Here is a 25,365-nt window from a genome sequence, read left to right on the forward strand (position 1 = left end):
TTGTAAGCAGCATGTATCATTTCGACCACATACCAGCCCTCCTTAAATTTCCGGCAGTACCGGGAATCGATCCCGTGCCCCGAGGACGGCAGCTAATAACACTAGCCGTTACGCTACGAAGGCCTATATGCATGTATTCCTGTTTGTAAGGATGCAGTTTAAATTGCTGGCTATAATAATTATTGTAATAATGTTGTGTTAGGTGTTAACCTACAAGTATTGAATTTTAACCGTTCACACTTTTTTGATCATTGTATTACTTTGTTCGTGTTTAGGTGCATAAATTAGGCCTACTGGCTGAAAAAATGTATTATGATAATTTTTTCATTTAGTCTGTTTTTAATCCCATTGCAACTGTTCACAATACCTATATATGAAAACCGAGTTCTTATGGATGACAAAATATATATCATATATATTATTTCAGTGGTATAGATCCCTTTTGCGGCCTCACAAGTAACCGATCGTGACAAATGAACATTCAAAAGAAAGATAATAAACATTAGCAGTGAAGAATTTCACGCTCATTTCATAAATATCGATCATTTATTTAAGAAATTAGTTTTGAAAAATTGTACGAAGTGTGCGATTTGCAAATACAGTTGCTGTAGGAAAATACGCGGCATCATTGCTGTCCACTTCATATTTTGGCCGCTGGCACGCCTGTTTTATGTCATTGTAATATGCTGTAGTTATCAGTTAAGAAAATAATGATAGTAAAACCAAAAATTACTTCCAGAACATTCGTCAGTAGAATAATACACTTGCATCTGCTTCCGTTCAAGTGGATACCATAAATGTTTAAAAAAAATTCATTAAGTGGTAAGACTGATTTGTGTATTCCTTTGTTCACCAGTAGTTCACCAGGGGTCTACTCCACCACATTCTTTATGAATGTGCGAGATTTCTCGCACGGATCCCCTAGTCTTAATATTATTTCACAATTCGCAGTTTATAGGAAAGCTATTAATTACATGTAATCAAAGGTAAGAAACTAATTTTAACAGCATTTGTGTTCTTAGATCCATTTTCTAAATCCGAAACTCGCCTATATGCAGCATGGAAATGCTGTAAGGAACGCCCAGATTTAGTCCCAAAATAGCGGCTCAATAAGTACCGTACCGTACCATTCGTGTCCTGACCTGTGTATATGGACCTTGATGAGTACGGAACCGCAGTGCTGCAATCAGGCGGAGAAACAATGCAACAAGGTTAAGTTTGGTGTTCCTTAATTCATGATCTCTCTGACTATCCGTGTTTCCGTTACTCTGAAGTGGAGTTAAACCAACCAGAGACGATTTGTATTACAGCAGTGCGCAAAGTAATTACACTACGGTCAAGAACAATCTTTTGAGTACGGAATGAAGGCAATTTCGTGATAGTATGAAATAAAATTATTTACTGCATGGCAAAGGAGTTGTTGTACGTCCCTTACATCTCACATCTACTAGACATCCTTATGCATACTTCCGTAATTATTCCTCTTTTACACTTGTTCTATTCAATTCATAATTTCACTTTTGAATCGAAAACGTTCTACGACTTGAGGAGTTACATTCAATGTTCTGAGCTTCAAGTCGAGTCGCCAGCTGTTGTTGAATTTATGGAATGTCCCCATGTCGAAATCACTGTTCAAACAGTACCGTACCTTTACTTAGAATGATCATTCCTTATAAGATTGTGAAAATCAGAGAAGCAATCAACAACAGAGAGGATGTAAGTATAGTTTCACATCCACTGTCTGGGGATGTCGTGGGTGGTGCTGAGGTAGGAGATTTGTCGGTGGGAAGAGTTCTTGTGGTTATATTTACGGCTGTTTTTCTATCATCGATTTTCTTACAAATCTCATTATCCTTGTCGGAAACATTTTGACATTGCTCTCGCAGTCTCTTTAAGGGGAGACCACAATCTGCAAGACAGTAATTTTTACCCAACCAACTCTGCAATTGCACTGAATCCTTCTTGAAAATCAGCTTTTCTTTACTTGAACAACTGCAAGAGAATCTATTGTTGGAAGAGTTCGTTACTCCCAAGGCTGTCGGCAGTATAATATCCCAATCGGGATCCAAGACATTGTTATCAAAGAAGGAGACCGCCACGCCACTGTCAGGAAGCAAACCTGTTGGAAAATGCTCGAATGTATTTCCGATCACCGAGACAGTTTTGGATGTTATGTTGAAAGAGTCAGGTGTGACCTTTTTCTCCAGGGTGGTAGCCTTTATGACAGTTTCATCTGCTACAATACTGATGCTATTTTTAGCAGCTGATTTCACCGTGCTGTTCTCGAGAATGAACTCCTTTATAGTTGGGCAAACAATGCCAGCCTCTTGAATGTGTCCAATCTGAAAAATAAGAAAAATATCACACACACTTCAGATTACAGGAAATGAAACCTTCATGTTTGAAGGCCCAATTTGTATGTCATACGTCTTAAATTTTAAGATCCACCAATTAGGTTAGGACACACCGAAAACTACTACCTGTGTCAGGTTAGTTTAGGACGCTCCGAAAATTACTGTTAGTGGTAGGTTAGGACACACCGGAAACTACTGTCTATGTCAAGTTAGGTTAGGACGCACCGTAAATTACTATCTATATCAGGTTAGGTAAGGTTGCATCGGAAATTACTGTTAGTGGTAGGTTAGGTTAGGACACACCAGAAATTACTATCTATGTCAGGTTAGGTTAGGACACACAAGAAATTACTGATAGTGGTAGGTTAAGACACACCAGAAACTACCGTGTATGTGAGGTCAGGTTACGACGCACTGGAAATTATTATTAGTGGTAGGTTAACTTAATATGACCATATATTTTCAAGATGAAAACGGCACAGTTATCAACCGAATTTTCAAAATTATTTTTTGGCCTTTAAGTTAAAGCAAATAGGAAAACTATAAGCATATTTATTTATATATCGTAAACATAAGGCAGAATTATTTTTACAGTGCGCCTACTGTATACACAACATCTATAGCATTACTGTTAAGTATAAAATTAACATACATTTTACACCATGTTATATAGTTAGCCTACAGGACATATTTTTCTGAAGAATGGAATTTCTTCAGAAGTTTCTCATTTCGCTTCAAGTAATTGAAAACTTAAAACAACTGTATTTTAGATTGACTTTGGAAAGCAACAATGCTTTCAGCGTTCCAACTTTTAATTGTGGTCTTTCTGATGTCCATATTTTGTTGATGCTTCTAAAAACTCTCTGTACAGTTGCATTAGTACCTGGCAATGATAACCCAAATTCTGCAACCTTAAAAATTACTGAACGATAGTTTTTTGAGAACAAAAATACCGAAACATTTCTACCCGACGCAGATGGACTTCTTTTCCATCATTATTTCACTGAGTGATTTTTATCTGCAGTAGCAAATTGCTTAACATAAACAAATTCACTGAAAAGGACATTATCATCAACATTTGATTCACCAGATACATTTTGAATCGTAGGTGTACGTATTTCAACATCATTCCATTTTAGGACATTGTTAAGCAAGATCCAGTCTTCCTTATATACCTTCAAATCTGTCAGTCTAGACTTTTAAGTGCTGAATACATGGATCATAGAAACTATTTGCAACTTTTTGGAAATCCTCAACTTTCATCTCACCCTCATCTTGTAAAGTATATTTTACTACATGTGGGATAACATAGTTCTCCTTTTTCTCATTCATATTTACTTTTAACATTAAAGTGTCGTGGCCACTTCAACACCTATTGTTAACTCACCTTCTACCTGCAGAACTGCCTGGTGGAAAGTTGTAGCTTGGTTGTGCACGAAAGAGAAGAGCAATTTTCGCCAATTGGTTTTCCAGAAAATGTCTCATTATCATTGGACATTTTCCTGAGTAAGAAAATATGATCTCAGTCCTTAAAAAAATTGCAAGAACTCTTCCAAGTGCTAGCATCAAATCTAACCACCTGGTGTTACAATTACCTAACAATTTTCCTGTACTCATTCTCAGCAAAACTGCAGAAATCGTTTAGTGATTCTATTCTAATAGTGTATGTGTGAAAATGGTGGTATATTTTGTGAATAACCAGTTCTGCATTGATAGGTAAACAATTAGAAGCAGTCTTAACACTTTCAGCACTACTATATTTTGACATTGGTCGTGGCAGTGAACTGGGTCCTTTCCCTGAACTTTATAACATTATAACACAATAGCGAAACATAGTACATGCCTGATTTTTGTATCATATGAAGGTGTCAGCCATCCAAAACGAAGATGTTAATCAGGAAGTACATATCTAAAGTATTTTAATTATACTAACCATATAAAGACATAAAAAAGTACGAGAAAACTTTTACACTCATGTTTTACCAATAAACCTGCTCAAACAATAAAAATGAATCATTTAAGGTGACCACTTAAGCTACAAATAAATGCAATTACACTTGAAATACACAATTTACCTAGTTAGAAAGAGGTTTTTTTTGGTATAATATCCCTGAAAACGTTTGATTATGCACAGTCGAACCTTGCATCACCATCTACTTTTTTCGCAGTACAGTCAATATTCAGCCCGCGTCTCTTCAACTAACCGGAAAACTAAGTCCAAATTTCTGGTGAGGTGAAGTATTTCTATCGTTTGTTTCCAGAGTAAAATAATGCAGCTTAAAAACGTGCAGTCGAAAGTGATCGTAACAAATAAAACTCTTGCCCGAACCATCACTTGATATTTTATCTGTTTTATAAGCATAGTATTCATCACTGTAATGTATTTCTGATACCGATACTCCCTATAAAAGATCTATGATATCACTATCATCGAGCCGGCGTAAGGACATGTTTGTACAGTAACACAGTTGACAGCGCAACAGATTTCGCGCGCTCAGCATCCGACACGTCGAGTGCTTCGGGAGAGGTCGCGGCAAGGAGAAACTAATTCCCAATAACTGTTGCACTCTAGTGGACACTAGATAAACTACTACCTCCAAGCAAGGGACGGGAACGGTGTGCGATACGTCCAGCTGCCTGTGAACAAGCGCGAAAATCACGCCCGTATGGTATACAGGTGCCGTCCACAACCGGGAAAGCAGTGTGCCCCTATCTCGTAAGGGCATAGTGTTGAAAGTGTTAACTGTATTGTACACTATAAATGCTGCACATCCAATGCCAAGAATTTTACAATGTAATAACATTTTAAGTTTGCAGAAAATATTTCTGGATCCCTTACGTGCTGCCCCACCAGACCATTGTTGGATGGGACACAATTGATGGATGCGCTTGTGAATGAGCGTCTCTTCAGAGTGCTCTTGCACTATCGTAGTGATAAAGTAGTTAAAATTATTGCACATTCCCATCGCTTCGTTACTGTGGAACAACTTAGAACTAATATATTTTGTGGCCTAATTCGCGAGTACATGGCTTCGTTAGCATATCTAACAAATTTCAAACTTCTACGATCATTACAGCCCGTGATGTACCGCGCTGAATACCATAACTTTAATTATGGGCATCCGGTATATATAATATAAATATTTTGCTTCTCAAATGTTATCATTCTAAACCCCCGATTTTATCCAATAATATGTTAGAATGCAAACTAATTTGGTTATTAGGAAATGTCGACTAGCCCGTTGTTCAGTTTTGTAGCGAGAGTAACATACATTGTAGGGTGGAACCCCTAATGTTTATGCAAGCCTCATAGTATAACCGTTGTGCAGATTGGACTATACTTGTTACGTTACTCGCTTCAGTAAGTTTGAATTCTTACGTGTTACAGCATAGATCTCCAGTATCAAAACTTACCTCAGAATGTTCAATCAAGACGGAAAGTGCCTTGTTCATGGATAGCTGAATGGCTCCACTCTGGACTTCTCCAATTGTTACCATTTCAAGCTTCAGCTTCGCTAGTTCTGAGAGATTGTGGATGACACCTTGTGGCAACATGGCGATACCGGTTTTCTTGAGATAGATGGTGCTGAGCGCCGTAACATTCTGCAACGATTTCTCCTTGAGTGTAAGGTTCCTCACATCACGTATCACCAAGTATGACAGCGTGTTGAACACTTCAGTAGCTATTGCAACTTCTTCTGCGGCATCTATAATTAGAGTGTTCAATTTGTGTAGTTCTGAAAAGGCTTTAGGTTTCAGCTCGACGGGAGAACATGATATCAACGATATATTCTGCACATCCGTAAGATTCTTCATGTTCGCCTGTTCCAAAACCAGGGACTGAAAACAGAGGAAAACACGGTAAATATTCTTATATAATTAAAATTTACGACAAAATTATTACTAACTCTGAGTACAGGTGGAACATGAAATGGTGCCGATGCTTCTATATACTTCAGCAATGTTTGGGATCTTGTGGAATTAGGCACGTTAAGTGGCTGGGTGTGTGTAATCCTATTGTAAGCGGTAGAGAACACTGTATACTTGCTAGTAATTCAATTGCTTGTGTATCATATAGCAGGTGACGCCTACAATAAATAAATAAATAAATAAATAAATAAATAAATAAATAAATAAATAAATAAATAAATAAATAAATAAATAAATAAATCAATCAATCAATCAATCAATCAATCAATCAATCAATCAATCAATCAATCAATCAATCAATCAATCAATCAATCAATCAATCAATCAATCAATCAATCAATCAATCAATCAATCAATCAATCAATCAATCAATCAATCAATCAATCAATCAATCAATCAATCAATCAATCAATCAATCAATCAATCAATCAATCAATCAATCAATCAATCAATCAATCAATCAATCAATCAATCAATCAATCAATCAATCAATCAATCAATCAATCAATCAATCAATCAATCAATATTGATCTGCATTTAGGGCAGTCACCCAGGTGGCAGATTCCCTATCTGTTGTTTTCTTAGCCATTTCTTACAAAGAAACTGGTAGTTTATTGAACATCTCCCTCGGTAAATTATTCCAATCCCTATCTTTCCTTCCTATAAACGAATATTTGCCACAATTTGTCCCCTTAAATTCCAACTTTATCTTCATATTGTGATCTTTCCTACTTTTAAAGACACCACTCAAACTTATCCGTCTACTAATGTCATTCCGCGCCATCTCTCTACTGACAGCTCGGAATATACCATTTAGTCGAGCAGCTCGTCTGCTTTCTCCCAAGTCCTCCCATCCCAAGCTTTGCAACTTTTTTGTAACGCTACTTTTTTTGTCGGAAATCTTCCAGAACAAATCGAGCTGCTTTCCTTTGGAATTTTTTTTCCAGTTATTGAATCAAGTAATCCTGGTGAGGGTTGCATACACTGGAACCATACTCTAGTTGGGGTTTTACCTGGGACTTATTTTCCCTCTCTTTTACATCCTTATTACAACCCCTAAATACCCCCATAACGATGCGCAGAGATCTGTACCCTTTATTTACAATTCCACTTATGTGATTATTCCAATGAAGATCTTCCCTAATATTAACATCTAGGTACTTACAATGATTCACATAAGGAACTTTCACCCCCATCAGCTCAATAATTAAAACTTTGAGGACTTTTCCTAATAGTGAAACTCACAATCTGACTTTTAAGCCCGTTTATCATCATACATTGCCTTCTGTCCATCTCACAACATTATGGAGATCATTTTTCAGTTGCTCACATTCTTGTAACTTATTTATTGCTCTATACAGAATAAGATAATCATCATTTCCTTGTCGTCGGTCCTGTGTAGTTCGTTCCATGGTCACATAATGCTGTACGCCTCACTTCTTCCCTGCGTGTCTGAAGTAGAAGAGTCTTGTGGGCTCTCTTGGTTTTCTTTGCTTCCCAATTCTTATATCTGAGAGCAGTTTCAATTATAATTTGTTTATTGCTCGTTCCCTTCGTCCATCTTATTTCTGTGTCCAAACCACGTTTCAGCTGCTTCAGCTCTTGTTTGTTCTAGTTTTCTTAAGATCCATATATCACATCCGTAAGTTGTCACTAAGACGCCGAATTTTTAGATAGTAACAGGTTAGAATGCGAACTAATTTGGTTATTAGGAAGTGTGGGCTTGCTCGTTCTTCCACAATGTTGTGAGAGTAACATAAATTCAAGGGTTTCTGATGGGCCGTACCCCTAATATTTATGTAAACCTCTTAGCATAACCGTTTTGCAGTTGTGTATATTTGTTACTCGTTTCAGTAAGTTTGCATTGTATCCTATTACTGCCTCGAAATCATAAGTCGAGTCATCACTAGAGCCCGGATTTTTATGCATTAATAGGTTAGAATGCAAAGTTTCTGAAGCGAGCAGCAAGTATAGTCTACCTTCACAACGATTATGCTATGGGGTTTGCATAAACATTAGGAGTACGGCGCAAAAGAATTCCTATAATTTATGTTACTCTTGCTACATTATGGAAGAGCGGGTGGCCGACACTTCCTATTAACCAAATTTAGTTTGCAATCTAACCTGTTACGGCATGAAAATCCGGGCTTTTGATCATCACACTCCCAAAAAAATTTTTAGTAAACTTCGTCTCTAAACTGACGTGTGAAGTTATGAGCAGATTTCTTTTCTTTTGTTCTCCAAAGCTTGTTTCACCATTGATATCCTCGTTTCGATTTCAGTGAACCGTATTTTCAGCCTCAATGAAATAGCAGGAATCTAATGTTAACACTGATGCTTTCAAAGTCCTGCGCTGTACAGAGCGACTTGACCGCGTATAGCCATCGTCAACTCAGTTCTGCTGAAGCCACTCTTTGATGATGTTTTAGATCCAGGACATCAAATGGACTCTATAGGAATTGATCTGGGGAACTTCTGTCGAAAATGAAGACTTTGGACTAGACAAAAGAATGGTTGAATGGGTGGCTAAATGTCCAGAAAGTAGAACTCCACAAAATTAGAGTAGGTGAAGCATTATCTGATCTTGTAATGATTAAGAGGGGAGTTCCTCAAGGCACATTTATGGGACCTTTGTGTTTTCTTATGTATACTGTATATAAATGATATGAGTAAACAACTGGAATCAGATATAAGGCATTTTCGGAGGATGTTGTACTGCGGTAGTGGCGTCTTTCGTTGCATTTTATTTTAATTTATTAGTTTCTATTTATTTATTCTACCATATTCGTCCCTGATTCGTCTGATATCCGCTATGTTACTTCTCACGCACACACGGTGTGATTGAACACTCAATTGGAACTTAATGGCGTCGTCATCTCCCGCTTGAAGCGCTGTTCCGGCATACAGAGAGCCACCTGGTGACGAATGAACGTACCACTACAGCTTAACCACGGCCGACTGGATCCCTCGCTGCGTTCCTGCTAGCCAGAGCAACGCATCAAGTCGGCTGTGGCAAAACGGTAAAGCAGTCTTTTGAAACCCTCATTCTTGTAGAAGTCTTCCTTTGAACAGTCCAGATGTCCAGACTGACGAGTGTCCATGACCTTTATGTCTCCACTACTTGCTGTGGCGCAATACAAATTGATTAGTCGCGACGAACGACACTTTGTGCGTCTTATCGCTAATAATTGTGTTAATTATTAATGAAAATTAAGGAAAGAATTAGCTGGTAGACAACAGGGCTTATAATAATTGCTTGTTTTTAATAATTCCTGTTATTCCTTGTTTCAGCTGGCTAAAATGGAGTAAAAATGCATTGTTTTCTCCAATAGGGTAGGATGGGGTTATTTGAATCATCGGGTTATTTGCATCAAAATAAGCATTTTATCCACTGAGCACTTAGGAAGTGCATGTCAGAAGCCATCGTGAGCCAGGATTGTGTGCACTGAGTTTTGACTTCAAGCACGAGTTAACTATACCGAGATATCTATCATCATATTCCAACAATATTAGCTTAAATAAGCTGATGTAAGAGGCAGTTTTTGGTAATTTATCTTGATGTAATATTTAAGATATTGTGCTTAAACTATTGAGGCTAGGAATGCAACAGATAGAGAATCTGCTACCTGGGCGACTGCCCTAAATGCAGACCAGTAGTGATTGATTGAGAATCAGTTACCGCTTTGTTTGTAGGCGTTTGAGGGAGGCCTAGCTTGCCACCCGCCGTGACAACTAGCGCATTCTCCTGGTAACAGTAAGAACTGTTAACATTTTAATAGAATGTTGCAGATGGGGCTATTTGGATCAATTTTTGTGGGCTATTTGGATCAGTATTTTTCAATGGGGTATTTGTGCTCCGTATCTCCTATTGGTGATGCTAGTACATCTAGAAATGTAAATGCTTCCGTTGCACGCCCTTCTTATGTACTGCATCCCTCACAAAGAGAAAGCTGTTAAGGTAGTATTAGGCCTAAGCCACTACCTAGGCCTATTTCAGGAACCTTATCCGTTATTTTAACGCCACCGAACAAAAATGTCTTGAAAAAGAAGGTAAACAGTACAGCGCTCAGCCTGTCACCTGACAAATCCTGAACATGTAGACAAAGCACAGGTAAAGAGAAAGCTGCAGTTTTCGAAAGAACAATCTGCTGCTAGCAGCAAACATAAGTCAGCGGGTAACAGTAGGAGGTCTAGGTATAGGCCTAATCATCCAAGAATCATCAGCTGGAGAAGAAAATTCAAGGTGTGGGTTCTTCTTGATGCTGTACTTGGACCCAGAATCGTTCCAGAAAGGCGACTAGATATGTTGTGAGAAGTGTGAAACTTGGTACCATGAGGTTTGAGTGGGAGCAGTTGGACGAAAACAATTTACTTCCGGAAGATGTGTTTAGTGATCTGGGAATGTTAAGAAAACTGCTATATGAAGACACTTATCTTACTTAATGCTTATGTTACTAGTTTTACGCATCTTAAGTGCTGGGGACTGGGTGATCCAAGAAGCCCCACCTGTGATCCTATTTACCCCACAATATTTTACAAGTGAGCTTTTGCAATAGGTGTGTATTTTATATTTTTGTCAGTAATTAAAATGATCTTTTGCGTTAATTGTTGCATCGTTTGCTACCTGAAACTACAGAGTGCTAGACTGTATTTTGCTATCACAGAAAAATTTGTTTTTACATGCATTTACGTTCACTTAAGTCTGAAGTGATTCAAATAGCCCCACCTTACCCTAAGTGGAGGAGGCGGGGGGCGGGGGGGGGGGACTGCCGCTACTGACCATGACCATTGTCTTTTTTTTTTTGCATTTACTTTCAGTCGAGCATTCCTATTCACTTCCTGTTCTCTGTCTTCTGTCATCAACAAAACTATTACAATGAATATGTTCACCATTAATTTTGATTACTTTTTTTTTCTTCTTTATTATCGCGATTGTACTGTATCTCCTGGCGATGCTGTAGGAGAAATACAAGTTTAGTTTCAGAACTAATCAGGGTGACTTCATCGAGTGGTGTGGTCTTGTAAACAGGAAATATAAGATTATGGAAGGAAGCGGATGTGTTTACGGGAAGTACCAGAATCGATGACTTCAGCAGTTGGAGGAAATATGACCTTGCAGTTAACAACTATAATAATACCATAGGGGTTCAGATAGAAACCAATATCCTCATTAACAAAACCACTATTTGCCAAATGGGACCCACCCGACCACAAACGTTCCGGAAATCCCAGGAGAAAATATTGTGCAGGCCTTGTGTGGTAGAGAAATGGGAAATTGTAATGTACTGTACAGGTCGCTGGATAAAAAAAAGAGGAGAAACCGTTTGATAATCCTGTGCAGTCCTGCGCTGTACAGGGTGACTTGATCGTGCATTGCGATCGTCAACTCAGTTCAGCCAGTCTTTGATGATGTTTTAGATTCAGGACACCAAATAGAGTGTATATAAATTATTTTTTGCTACGGCAGATCATAAAAATTGCTATCGAAAATTAGGACTTTGGACTAGACAAAAGAATGGTTGAATGGATGGCTAAATTTCCGGAAAATATAACTCCACAGAATTAGAGTAGGTGAAGCATTATCTGATCCTGTAATGATTAAGAGGGGAGTTCCTCAAGGCACATTCATGGGACCTTTACATTTTCGTATGTATATTGTATATAAATGATATGAGGAAAGAACTGGAATAAGAGATAAGGATTGTCAGCAATTGCAATATAATAAAGTATGAGAATACATTCTCTACTTATTCCTAAAAATTACAATCTTTATCTTGTCTATTAGATTAGCGTTGCTCTTATTCCAAGGTGACTCAGCAGTAATGTTATCAGCTCTAATATCGTAAGACATACTGCTCATTCCTCTCACCCATAGGCTTTTATCAGTCTATCTCCGGAAGACTGATTTAGTTTTTAGGTATATTTCAGCGGTAGAATGTCACTTTGACCGCCCTGCTCAATATTCTGGGTTCAAATCCGGATGAGGATGAGATAAATACCTATAAGAGTTTTTTCTAATATATCGGTCGGGCCCTTTCATAGGGGCCTAGTTACTGCAGCTTGAGATATCTTTAACGCTGCTGCTGTTCTTTCTACAAATTTGTTAACGTCCTTCAGTGGGCCTTCATTTTCTCTTTGAGCCTCAAAATATTCCTGTAAGGCGCACACCATATCGCGAGCTTGACCACGAATAACTAAGCCATGCCTCCCCATTACGCTTGGCTTTTTTTCGAGATGAATGAATTCTTTGTCGCCCTCGTTGTCGTTTAGCGGCGCTCTGAACGGGTTGCGACATTTTGTAGTTCAGTAACTAACAAGGTGTTATACAATATTAAATTTTACACTAAAACGCCAGTCTTGACATAGATACACATTAAAACGAACACAATAGCACTATAAATATTTAATTGATTTCAAAAACACACTATAAAGATAAGGATCAATCAATCAATCAATCAATCAATCAATCAATCAATCAATCAATCAATCAATCAATCAATCAATCAATCAATCAATCAATCAATCAATCAATCAATCAATCAATCAATCAATCAATCAATCAATCAATCAATCAATCAATCAATCAATCAATCAATCAATCAATCAATCAATCAATCAATCAATCAATCAATCAATCAATCAATCAATCAATCAATCAATACTAAAATGAAATAGCGTATAGCTTTTAGTGCCGGGAATGTCCGAGGACAAATTCGGCTCGCCAAATGCAGGTCTTTGGATTTGACTCCCGTAGGCGACCTGCGCGTCGTGATGAGGATGAAATGATGTTGAAGACGACACGTAAAACCCAGCCCCTGTGCGAGCGAAATGAACCAATTAACGGTTAAAATTCCCGACCCTGCTGGGAATCGAACCCGGGACCCCTGTGTCTAAAGGCCAGCACGCTAACCATTTAGCCATGGGGTGATCTGCATTTAAGGCAGTCGCCCTGGTGGCAGATTCCCTATCTCTTGTTTCCCTAGCCTTTTCTTAAATTATTGAAAAGAAAATGGAAATTTATTGAACATCTCCCTCGGAAAGTTATTCCAGTCTCTAACTCCCCTTCACATATACAAATATTTGCCCCAATTTGTCCTCTTGAATTCAAACTTGTCTTCATATTGTGATCTATCCTACTTTTAAAGACACCACTCAAACTTATTCGCCTGCTAATGTCATTCCACGCCATCCCTCCACTGATAGCTCGGAACATACCACTTAGTCGAGCAGCTCGTCTCCTTGCTCCCAGGTTTTCCCAGCCCAAACTTTGCAACATTTTTGTAACGCTACTCTTTTGTCGGAAATTACCCAGAACAAATTGAGCTGCTTTTCTTTGGATTTTTGTCCAGTTCTTGAATCAGGTAATCCTGGTAAGGGTCCCATACACTGGAACCATATCCTAGTTGGTGTCTTACCGGAGACTTATATGCCCTGTCCTTTACATCCTTACTACCTCTCCTAAATACCCTCAAAACATGTGCAGAAATCTTTACCCTTTATTTACAATCGTATTTTTGTGATTACCCCAATGAAGATTTTTCCTTATATTTAGACCTAGGTACATAGAACGATTCTCAGAAGGAACTTCCACTCCAACAACGCAGTAATTAAAACTGAGAAGACTTCTCCTATTTATGAAATTCACAACCTGACTTTTAACCCCACTCATCATCATACCTTTGCCTACTGTCCATCTCACAACATTATCGAGGTCATTTTGCAGTTGCTCACAATCTTCTAACTTATTTATTGCTCTATACAGAATAGCATCATCCGCAAAAAACCTTATCTCTGATTCCACTTGTTGATTGTTTTTGCAAGTACTGAACCGTTATTTTTAACTGCAATTGGTAAAGCAGAGCTGGCATTACTTAAGAAAAACAGATCAATGTCAATTTTCGCTACGGAGGAAAAGTGTAATGCTCTTCAATCTGGACATCCTGATATATTTAAGAGATTATCAGCATTACCTGTTCATGTTCTCACGACGTCATAATCTAAGCAGATGGCTCTCGCATTCTTGGTAATGATCAGCATGACCTGGTCGGATGTGCCTTCATTGTATCTGGTGGGGAATTGTAAGTCCTTTTGTACTGTAATCCGCACAGCAGGAATATTGCGCCTGGGTAGGCTACAACCCGCTCTACAGCAGCAATAACAAGGTGTCCTTGCACTGAAATGGCTAGGGGTTAAGCCGGCAACGTTTCCGTCCTCGGCGTTAAGTGGATATGCATAACTTGCAGGCGTTCCAAATGACCATACGAACGGGCTGATATTCCCACCAGATATATGAGAACGACACTGAAATGTTTTCGGCACAGTACAAGCTCTCTTCATTCTGTTCAGTTTTCCAAGCTGAACTTTAGGTCATGAAGTCAGCCCTACAGTGGTATAAAGATAACGACACAAGTGAAAAGAATTGAACACAATACAACCCACAGCTGATAGCACGTGGTTATAGTAAAGAACAGATCGACGACACTGGTAACCGGAACTAGAGTCTAACGCGCTCTATCGGATTGATCGGCTGCCTGTGATTGGCTGTTTATTAGTTCACGTAGCCTCCGCCAAAAGACAGCGCTCAAATATCAAGTCGAATATCGTAAGAAGTGATTCACAGGCAGAACTCAATAAATGATAAATATAAACCCAAGAGTTGCTCACATAAGATCAATAACGCATCAAGGATTCCACCTAGGTTCGTGGACGCATAAGGACACTCGGAAATGAAAAAAACAGGCGTACTAGCAAAATAAGCTGCAATATGTACGATGGAAGTTTCATATAAGACATCTTCAATAATTCCGATAGAATAAAGATTAAATTACATACAACTCTTCAGTGGAATCACATCATTGAAATGACCTGTTACGAGAAATATTATTTTCCCCATAGGAATTAACCACCAGGTTCAATGCATCTGCGAAGATTGATCAAATATAAACGAGATTTTTGTTCCTGAACATCAGCAGTTGGTAGGACTGGCCCCGCGCTTCTGCTATGCTTAGGCGGGACCGTTAGGAGTGGGGAGAGCGTGCTGTCAGATATTCCCCGTCGTTTCGTTAGTAATGCTCACGATGTCGGATCAACAGGCGCAACTCTCCACTGCGCAACGCCTAATTATAAAATTTCTTGCTCGTAAAGGAGTTCCAGCGGCGGAATTTACCAGAAATTGACTGCTCAGTTCGGTGATCAAATATTGTCAAGGACGCGTGTGTTTGCCTGGCATAAACGTTCAAGGAAGGAGGAGACGTGTAGAAATTCAGCAACACGATCACCGTCCTCGGACCAGCATTACAGACGAAAACATTCGTGCGGTTGAATACATCATTGACGACGATCGACGGGCGAGAGCGACGCAAAAATCAATGCTGCTTACTACTGCGAGCTGTTGAACAAGGCGAAGGTTGCATATCGCCGCAAAAGACGAGACCAACCGATTCGACAGGTCTTCCTCCTCCACGACAATGCGCGGCCCCATACTGCAGCTCTGTCTCCAAGCTACAGGAAATGTACGGGACTACACTTGATCATCCTCCTTACAGCCCGGACTTATCACCCTGCTTAAAGAAGCTCTTGGAGGGCAACGATTTGAAGATAACGAGAGTGTGGAAGACTTTGTGCGCAACTTGCTGGTGACACGACCCTGTTCTTTTTATGATGAGGGCATCAAAATGCGGCCCATACGCTGGGACAAATGCATTTCCAAAGCAGGAAACTATGTGGGAAAATAAATTGTTGCCTAATTGCCTTGTGTTTTTCAATACATGAATTGAAATAAAAAAATACAATCCCGTTTATATTTGATACTCCCTCGTATATGTTTGAGTAAAATAGGAAGATCCGTTTCCTTGGATGTTCATTTTAGCATTTTTTGTGTTTTCTATAAATTTTTAATTTAACACGATGAGTGCCCCGGCGGATAGGGACGTTTGCTTGCAGAGGCTAAAGTGTAAGTGTCGGCCCGCAAAGCGAAATTTAAAAGAAAGAAGATTGGCCCCCAACGCGTTAAATTTTGCTGCTTTTTTAGTGATGTGTGGCTTCCAAAGAGACTTGGTGGCAGGTATTTAGAGTTGACGCCGTACAGCCGACCTGCGGGTCTATGAGGATGGGGACCAGCCATAGAAATTAACCAATCAAAGGTTAAAATCCCGGACTCGGCTGGGAATCGAACCCGGGACCTCTTGACCAAAGACGAGTACGGTAACCATTTAGCCATGCAGGCGGACAGTTTTTCTGAAACATGATTGGAAACGTAAATTCGATAAAGAAAAAATGTTTAAGAAAATATTTCATGATTTTTAAAACTAGATTTATGGAAAAAAATAAGGAGGTCCACTTTTTCGGAGGTTCAATTTAGTATTTTTAGTTTTTTATTTACTTCTAGGTTTGCGATTTTTAAAATTTCTGCTGTTGCGTGATTGGAAACAATTTTTAAAGGAATTACGTACAAAAGAAGAACAGAAATGTTTAGAAAATATTGTATGATTTCTTTTACTAAATTTCGTTAAAAATACAGTAGTCGCAAAAGGATTCACTTTTTTGGAACTTCATTGGGTTTTCCTTTTTCTGAGCTTGTATTTTGTTTCTTTTAAATTTTGCGCCAACGGCCGTAGCCGTGTTAAAACACCGGATCCCGTGAGATCTCCGAAATTAAGCAACATTGGGCGTGGTCAGGAGTTGGAGGGGTTGCCACGCGCTGTTCGTGGGGGGTAAGGGAATGGAGGAGCGGAAAGGAACTGGCCACCCTACCGCACGTAAACTCCGGCTCAGGAACACCTCTGCGGAGGTTCGGACCTGCCTTCGGGCAGAACAACCCGTCTTACCTTACCTTAAATTTTGCTGTGGTAAGGCTGGAAATATATTTTTGAAGGGATGAAGCTAAAAAATATTTTTAAAGGGATGGAGATGTGCGCCTCTTTGGTGTAGGGGTTAGCATTTACTCCTAAAATCAGATGCATCCTATTTCTTCCATAAGCCCCATTAATATTGATAGCTCCCCAACGAATTCCATTTCGTTCGCCAAGTTGTTTCCAAGGAACCCCTCGCCAGTAAAATTGGAGTGGGACTCTCCGTTACTCCCATAGATCCGAGGCTTGCTTAAAATGTTTTGAGCTCGGTAAATTCATGAAGCGGGATGCTGCCCTACTTACACATAGTCCAAGTGAGGATCTCTCCTGTGACGAAGAATAATGGGGTATGTTTCATTCATTTTCTCGAGCTGGTGATGAGTTCTGCTTTTGACTTTCTTGTTACACAGATTTACAGCAGGGCGCTTTCTTGTTGATACAGAGCAAGCATAAAAATGGACAGTAACCAATTGAACCTACATATGGTAAAGGCAAAACTAAATGCAATTTATAAAACCTAACCATCTGATAAATGATTTTAGCACTTTTATACATACGTTTAAAATATAAAATTTAACCTATTGTCGGTAGATAACATTTAGATGTTAGAAGCAATGCAACTTAATAAATCAGTAATTAATACTTAAGTAATAATTAAGAAATTATTTCTCGACAATTTCCGTGAATGTGGGAAGTAATTAAAAGATCTGGCTGGTCAGTGGATTAATATTTGTGAAAACATGGACTATTCCTACAAAAAAAAAAAAAAAAAAAAAAAAAAAAAACCGATAGCAATGCTTGTGTGGGAGAAAGTGTCTGAAGGATAGCGCCAGAAGTGTCAAAAACAAACACACAAACAATAAAGCTACTGTATTTATGGCTATCTAGAGTTATGGAGTTAAATTATATTATTATTATTATTATTATTATTATTATTATTATTATTATTATTATTATTATTATACGTGAATAATTATGATTTCGTTTGCGGAGGATCCAGGATGCTTTCATCTGTTGATTAAAGATCCTTTTCCGTTCTTCCGTCCACTTGGTACCTGCTATTTTTTGTACTTCATTCTCTGGAGTAACTTCCCACTTGTCAATTTTCTTTCTACATATATTTCGATTCAAAATGTCTTCGGGTGGAATTTGTGCGTTCTTCATGTCCACCTTTGTTTATACTATTATTATTATTATTGTACGATTGTTGTTGCCATATTTGTATTAATGCATAATAATTATTTGTTGGGTACATTGACGAGTAAAACTCTCAAGCTTTGAGCGCGGAGGTCACACTTCAAACCTACTTCTCCTAAAATTACAGAGACCTGACTTACGAGTTATGTTGCGATTATACGTGTTAATGATCTCACCTGTTATATTAATTAAACATTTTTTTTGAATATTTCATAATTTCAAGGTACAGACGTATCATGTCCATGCACTGCACGGGTCGGACGCAGAAAACAGTTCGCCTCTTTGCGTGACGTCATCGGAGCTACAGTACGGCCTGTACATCACGAAGGCAGTGGTAGAAACGTTATTATGGATATAAAGTACATGCGATTATTCTATTCAAGCCTTGTACTGTGATAACTAGAGCCAGGATTTCCATGCACTATAAAAACTCAAAATATACATACATTCATGCACTATCAAGTGACGGAACATGCATAATAAACTAGAAAATATGCGCTAGCAAAATTCAGTTCCACATTGTTATATTTTCATTTCCTTTTGAAACACTATACTGCAACCATACTGCTAATAATAAGAGTTGGTGTCTGACATTTCTTAGAGGGAGGTCCGTTTACTGCCTGCCGAGGCGGGATAAAGGGAGTGGCTGTGTGGTTGCCATGGAAACGAGGGTGGGGCGACTGCGGTTGCCATGGAGATAAAACTTCAGGGCAGCTCGTCTTGCTGGGAGTTGCCAAACCTGTCACTGTCGCTGATAAGAACCTGATTGTTTGTATAAGAGTGATGGCAAATGGGACGACACCGCCCAGATCACAGCGGTCAGAATGAAGGAGGGAAGAAGTGAGCCGGAAGCGAGGGGTAAGAGCATGTAGAAAGGAATGCTGGAATGTGGCAACATCGTGAAATGGCACGTGTAGTGCTCCTCCCTCCAACCTTACCTGTCAGACGCCAACTTTAGTCAACTCTAGTATAATTTCTCCATATTTTCTTCGTTTAAGTTCATTCGTTTATCTGACAGAACATTCCTGAACACAGAAAATGATCTTTCTACGTCACAAGAAGTGACAGGTTCATACTTAAATGAAGATATTTAGAAAGTAGTATATCTGAAATTATCTCTTTTCAAAAATTAACTTAGAAATTCCTTTCCCTCAATCCATTTAGGCACCAGGTCTCTTCGTAGACTTCTAACAGGCGGCGTGACACTAACACTTCACAGCACAGTGCCACACTAAATTACAATTTGAAGCGTGTAAGCGTGCTGCCTTCCAACTCCCTTCTTTTCTCAATTATTTTGGCCTCAAATGTGTGACCAGTGAGAGTTCGGAGTTCGGGGCACGAAATTCCAGGAAAACAGGATTCAGCCCAAAAGCGAGGTTTTTAAGCTGCTATCTCAGTAACACAGAAGTGTGATTCAAGTTTTGATTTGTTCGTCTAACGTAGACGAAAAAAACAAATAGCCGTCGTTTACTAATGCAAAATTTAGGGTTCAGCTTTTACTGGGACACCTTATTTTGCTATTTGCTTAACGTCGCACCGACACAGATAGGTCTTATGGCGACGATGGGACAGGAAAAGCCTAGGAGTGGGAAGGAAGCGGCCGTGGCCTTGATTAAGGTTCAGCCCCAGCATTTTCCTGGTGTGAAAATGAGAAACCACGGAAAACCATCTTCAGGGCTGCCGACAGTGGGCTTCGAACCCACTATCTCCCGGATGCAAGCTCACAGCTGCGCGGCCCTAACCGCACGGCCAACTCACCCGGTATTTTTTCTTAGGATTACAGCGGTCGATGCGGGGTCTTCCCGCTTATTTCAATGTTTTCTCAAGCAAAAAGTAAGAAAGTGCTTGGCTAACTGGATTATAGGACCCCTATGCATCTAACTTTGGATGTCAAGTAGTATACCAGGAATACATTTTCTTTCTCTCTCAATAATAGACAAATAAAGTGGACGTACGGTCCCAAATTCTGCAAACCATGTTCAAAAAAGGCATTGTCATGCAAGTTAATATAATATTTGCGTCAAAGTAAGAAGAAAAATCATATAATGCAATATAAATGACCAATTCTCCTTCTTCTTTTTTACCACTTTTCCCAACACCTGTGGGGTTGCGGCTGCGAACTGTGTCGCGCATGAGGATTTGGCCCTGTTTTACGGCCGGATTCCCTTCCTTACGCCAACCCTATATGGAGGGAATATAATCACTATTAGGTGTTTCTGTGGTGGTTGGTAGTGTAGTGTGTTCTCTGAATATGAAGAAGAGAGTGTTGGGACAAACACAAACGCCCAGTCCCCGGGCTAGAAGAATTAATCAGAGGCGATTAAAATCCCCGACCCGGCCAGGAATCGAACCCGGGACCCTCTGAACCGAAGGCCTCAACGCTGGCTATTCAGCCAATGAGTCGGACCCAATATAAAAATATCCAATTATTCGCTATTAATAAACACAATTCTCAAAATAAGCATTATCCATGAATGTTTTCCTAAAAGGGCAAAACATGCAAACACGGAAAAAGTAAGTTACAGTTGTTTGGAATTTATTAGTCATGAAACGAATATTCACAAAGTTTCAGAAGTGTAACCAGCTTATTTAGGAACCATGCATTTGCATGGAAATCCGGGCTGTAGTGATAACAGACGCTGTTTACTACTGCGTGCTTCTCTCTACGGGATGCCCCGTCAGAACACTGCTGTGATAATGTGTGACCGCTGACGGCGCGCCAAACGACAGGAGATAACCGGAATTTGAGGGAAGCCTGTTTTAAAGGATGATGTTGAAGAGTAATATTGATTATTGTGATGTTGAAAAATTATCCTGTATTTGCAAGCAAAGTATTTCTTTCAATTCATGATGTGGAATCTCTTGATAGCTCTGCAATATCAAACAATTCATTCATTCATTATTTTTTTACCATAAACCATTACAGTTTCTATGGAAGCCCAGGGGAAAAGGACATGCCCCCTACACGTAGTGCTCTCCTGACTGAGAGTAGTAACAAGTCTGAAATTTTCAAATTTGCCTTGTAGTCAGAAATGGGCAACATTAAAACTTACAGAATACTTTTTTCTATACCAAGCCACAATTCAAATGTAGAAAGACTATGTTCATTGATCTCAGCACAATGGACTGATTACAGGAGCCTTTTCGAAGTAGAATCTGTGAAAATCCCCTTACTGTTTCAATAAAATAACATGTCCTGACTGACGGATTCATCATCGCCGAGCCAAAACTTCTGGACATAAAGAAATGAAATTTTGGGGATACTTTTATGCCAGACTGTATGTGCTCACTAAGGGGAGATTTTTTTGCTACTCCATCGCTAAGGGTGTGAAAAGTGGGCGGGGGGTGGGTGAATTGTTTAATTGAATATATCTGTGTATGTATGTTGAGTCATCAGCCCGAAGACTGGTTGGATCCTTAACAGCTCTGCCATCAGCTGTCATAGATGGCCTAGGCATCACTGAAGAGGCGTACTAGGGAAATGAGGAATGAGGTAGTTTCCCGTTGCTTTCCTCACTGAGCCAGAAGTTGCTATTACATATCAGTCTGCCAAGCCCACTGAAATGCATGCACCAACCGACCCTATGAGCAATGGTTTCACACCATTCATAGCAGGGACTGGCTGCATAAGGAATGGCATTACTAGCATCGCTCATACCTCAGTCACTTTCATATTGTCAAAGCCAAGGATAAGACAGAGACAGATCTATGAAAGTAACAAAATTGTTATTTGGAAAATCCTTTAAAAATACAGGGGCATGTATTGTTTTGTTTTCGGAAAAGGCACTTAACGGGGATGAAAAGAAGTGATAAAAGAGTTGAATCATTTTTATGAGGATACTTATATTTAAAAAACTGAAGATGTTACAGACGAGAAAAATTGGTATTTGGAATCTCCTTTAAAATAAAGAAACATGGATTTTTTGTTTTCGGAAAAGCCACTTAGGTGAGGGAAGGACTGATAAAGTGGTTTAATTCTTTTTATGGGGATACTTATCTCAAAAACTGAAGATGTTATAGATGTGGAAACAGGTATTTGGAACCTCCTTGAAATTAAAGAGACATGTTTTTTTTCGACTTGAGTGAAAACTGGTTCTCACATGTACAGTTCTATGTCGAATGTTCATCTTAGTCCCAATACTACAAATGTGATTTACAAAGAGTTTCTGGGGTAAATGAAACTCAATTTTTATTTGAGTTTTTATAATTTAGGGATTTTCAGATAATGCATTAGTATACGACCGAGGAACGATCACTTTTATCCAATTACGAAATCTGCGCGAGCGAAGCAGCGGGTAACTGCTAGTGCAATCGAAAGTAATTCACGTGAGTGTAGGTTAGACACGCCAAAACTCCCGAAGGCAACTGAATCTTCAGAAAAGAACCAGCAAAGCGTCTAAATTAGTCTCATTGTTTAAATTTTGTAAGAATTTACTGTACGGTATGGAAATGTATAAATTTTATTTATGTATGTGAAAATTAGAATATATGTCTAAATTCAGAGTCTCAATGGAGGATGTTTGTATTCTCCTTCTAAAAAAAATACTTTTGTCTTCTTTTTATATTATATATCCTCTAAAGGTCCATGCTCAAATTTAGACATTTAATGTTTACTGTACTTCTAAGGAACAAAATATGATAAATCTGCAAAAATGGTATTTTTATGGGAGAACATTTTAGCTATGCCTTTGGGGTTCTTGGTGGGGAGATTTAGATATTAACGTTGTTTTTTTCTGTTTAGTTTGATCTTAAGGGAGGAAATATGACATACTTTTAAAAACCGTATTTTTGGAGTTATTTTAGAGGGGAATTCTATGGTTATTTTTGTGATGTATCATACATGATACGCCCGGCACTATACTGAGTTTTGACTTTTACATTGTGCTGACATCTATACCTTTCAACAGGAAACAACACAAACATTACGAACATAAAATGCAAAATGTATGAAGTAGGATACAAAAATTACCACAAGCTACATTGTCAGAACCAGAGAAGTTAGAAGATATATGGGGTTGCTAGGGGATATATATGCATCTGCTCACCCTAGCTGTTGGTTGTTATAAATAATAAAATTATATGGTACCAGTTGAGGACTAAGCTGTGGTTTGTAAGAAAATAACCACCTCCGGGAATAGGAAAGAGCAGACAGGAAATTATAAAGAGAAAACTATAAGGAAAGACTCACCTTATGTTCTTCACGCTTGCACTCGCAACCGACAACTGTGATAGGTCCGCTCTCACCGTCTCTAGTGCAGTTGCACCAGCTGCAGAGGTCTGCATCTAAACTTACAGCTGAAGCTACTATAAGAACTATCAACATACAGCACACTGCCCTCATCTTAGCCTCTGTTTGTGTGGCGAAAAGACACGGAAGTCAGTGGACTTTATAGCTCGTTGATAGTGCCTATCAGGTCACATGACTTAGACGTGTTGACAGGAAACTTGCTAAGTAGTGACGGTTTTAAGGAGGAAGTCTTTCTCTCATCACACAAAAGAGCCTCGAATATTCCTTCCCCAGTGCAGTACCTGATTGCCAAATAATTGAATCGGTTATTTGCGAAAGCACACATGTCCACTATTACTATTTTTTGAGAAAAATCCACAGTTCTAGCCCTCCAGGCAACCAATTCAGTGTTGAAAACTTCCTAGGGATAAGAGCTACGAATTTTACGCAAATAAAGTATAATAAATTATGAGGATACATTCTTTATTTATTCCTAAAAATTACAGTCATTTTCTTAATCATCGTTATCAGGTAGATTAGATTAGCAGTTTGCCTTTTTCTAGCACTACGAGCGCTAATGTGAGTCAAAGCAGAGTTTGACTTAAGCCAAATAGCTTAATATGATAATAGTGGAAACTCTCCTCACTTAACACGCAGAGCAACGGCGACAGCACGAAGTTCTGCCATCTAGATACGAATAAAACGAATTTATTATCAAATTAAAACATTCGATCGTCGTGCTATGACTAGGGTGTTCAGTCTTTAAGAGCAAATCTTTTTTTTTTGTTGCTAGTTGTTTTACGTCGCACCGACACAGATAGGTATTACGGCGACGATGAGACAGGAAAGGGCTAGGAGTGGGAAGGAAGCGGCCGTGGCCTTAATTAAGGTACAGCCCTAGCATTTGCCTGGTGTGAAAATGGGAAACCACGGAAAACCATTTTCAGGGCTGCCGACAGTGGGGTTCGAACCTACTATCTCCCGAATACTGGATACTGGTCGCACTTAAGCGACTGCAGCTATCGAGCTCGGTTAAGAGCAAATCACTCAAGGAATATCATTTTTCAACTTGATATTTTTACCGGCAAGATTTTTCTGTGTTGAATCATTGGTTCTATGCACATGAGCCTTTACAAGAACTTTGAAAAACTTGTTAGTCAGTAATTTTATACAGCTGTTACATATGCCTTCACTAGGTACATTCAATGACAAGAAACCTATCAGTTAATTTTCTTCTAATTCCATGTGTGCTTTCTAACAAAGCTATCTTCAAATATTCCTGATATTTTAGCACCTAACTGGGCGAGTTGGCCGTGCGGTTAGGGGCGCGCAGCTGTGACCTTGCGTCCGGGATACGGTAGGTTCGAGCCCCACTGTCGGCAGCCCTGAAGGTGGCCTTTCACACCAGGCAAATGCTGGGGCTGTACCGTAATTAAGGCCATGGCCGCTTCCTTTCCAGTCCTAGGCCTTTCCAGTTCCATCGTTGCCATTAGACCTATCTGTGTCGGTGCGACGTAAAGCAAAAAGCACCTAACTTCCCCCCAAAATATTTGGAAACATCATTTTAAAATGATCATACTTCATTTCTATGTGCAAACGTCCCATGCTATAAATCTGCCCTTCTGTTCTTCACAGCCGACTGCGTACACCGAAAAATCGATTAAATGCATAGGTTTAATAAGAACAATGTTTTAAAGAATATATGTGCACATAAATAGAAAAAAATACAGACACATAAACATTAACAGTTAGGCCTATACTCACAGCACTTTGTTGTTAGGATATACGCAAAATGAATTGCGATAAC

At 39.1% G+C, this 25,365-nt stretch overlaps 1 protein-coding gene across 1 annotated transcript; it reads right to left on the reverse strand.

The window, feature by feature from the left end:
* Positions 1–1,379: 1,379 nt before the first annotated feature.
* LOC136884662 (uncharacterized) lies at positions 1,380–23,674 on the reverse strand. Its single transcript, XM_067156905.2, has 3 exons — positions 23,520–23,674; positions 5,769–6,194; positions 1,380–2,342 (listed from the first exon to the last, which is right to left on the reverse strand). The coding sequence occupies exons 1-3, from the start codon at positions 23,670–23,672 to the stop codon at positions 1,671–1,673; spliced, it is 1,251 nt and encodes a 416-aa protein (XP_067013006.2). The 5' UTR covers positions 23,673–23,674; the 3' UTR covers positions 1,380–1,670.
* Between the last annotated feature and the right edge of the window lie 1,691 nt (positions 23,675–25,365).

Source organism: Anabrus simplex, chromosome 13 (genome assembly GCF_040414725.1).
Source record: "Anabrus simplex isolate iqAnaSimp1 chromosome 13, ASM4041472v1, whole genome shotgun sequence".
Lineage (NCBI taxonomy): Eukaryota > Metazoa > Arthropoda > Insecta > Orthoptera > Tettigoniidae > Anabrus > Anabrus simplex.

What these genes read in the sequence shown, in the direction of transcription:
- LOC136884662 (XM_067156905.2), bottom strand. Translation starts at nt 23,672, where the DNA reads ATGAGGGCAGTGTGCTGTATGTTGATAGTTCTTATAGTAGCTTCAGCT. An exon ending in GCAAGCGTGAAGAACATAAG is followed by an intron (nt 6,195 to 23,519) that starts GTGAGTCTTTCC and finishes CTCTGTTTTCAG; the next exon opens with TCCCTGGTTTTGGAACAGGC. An exon ending in TCTTGATTGAACATTCTGAG is followed by an intron (nt 2,343 to 5,768) that starts GTAAGTTTTGAT and finishes CTTATTTTTCAG; the next exon opens with ATTGGACACATTCAAGAGGC.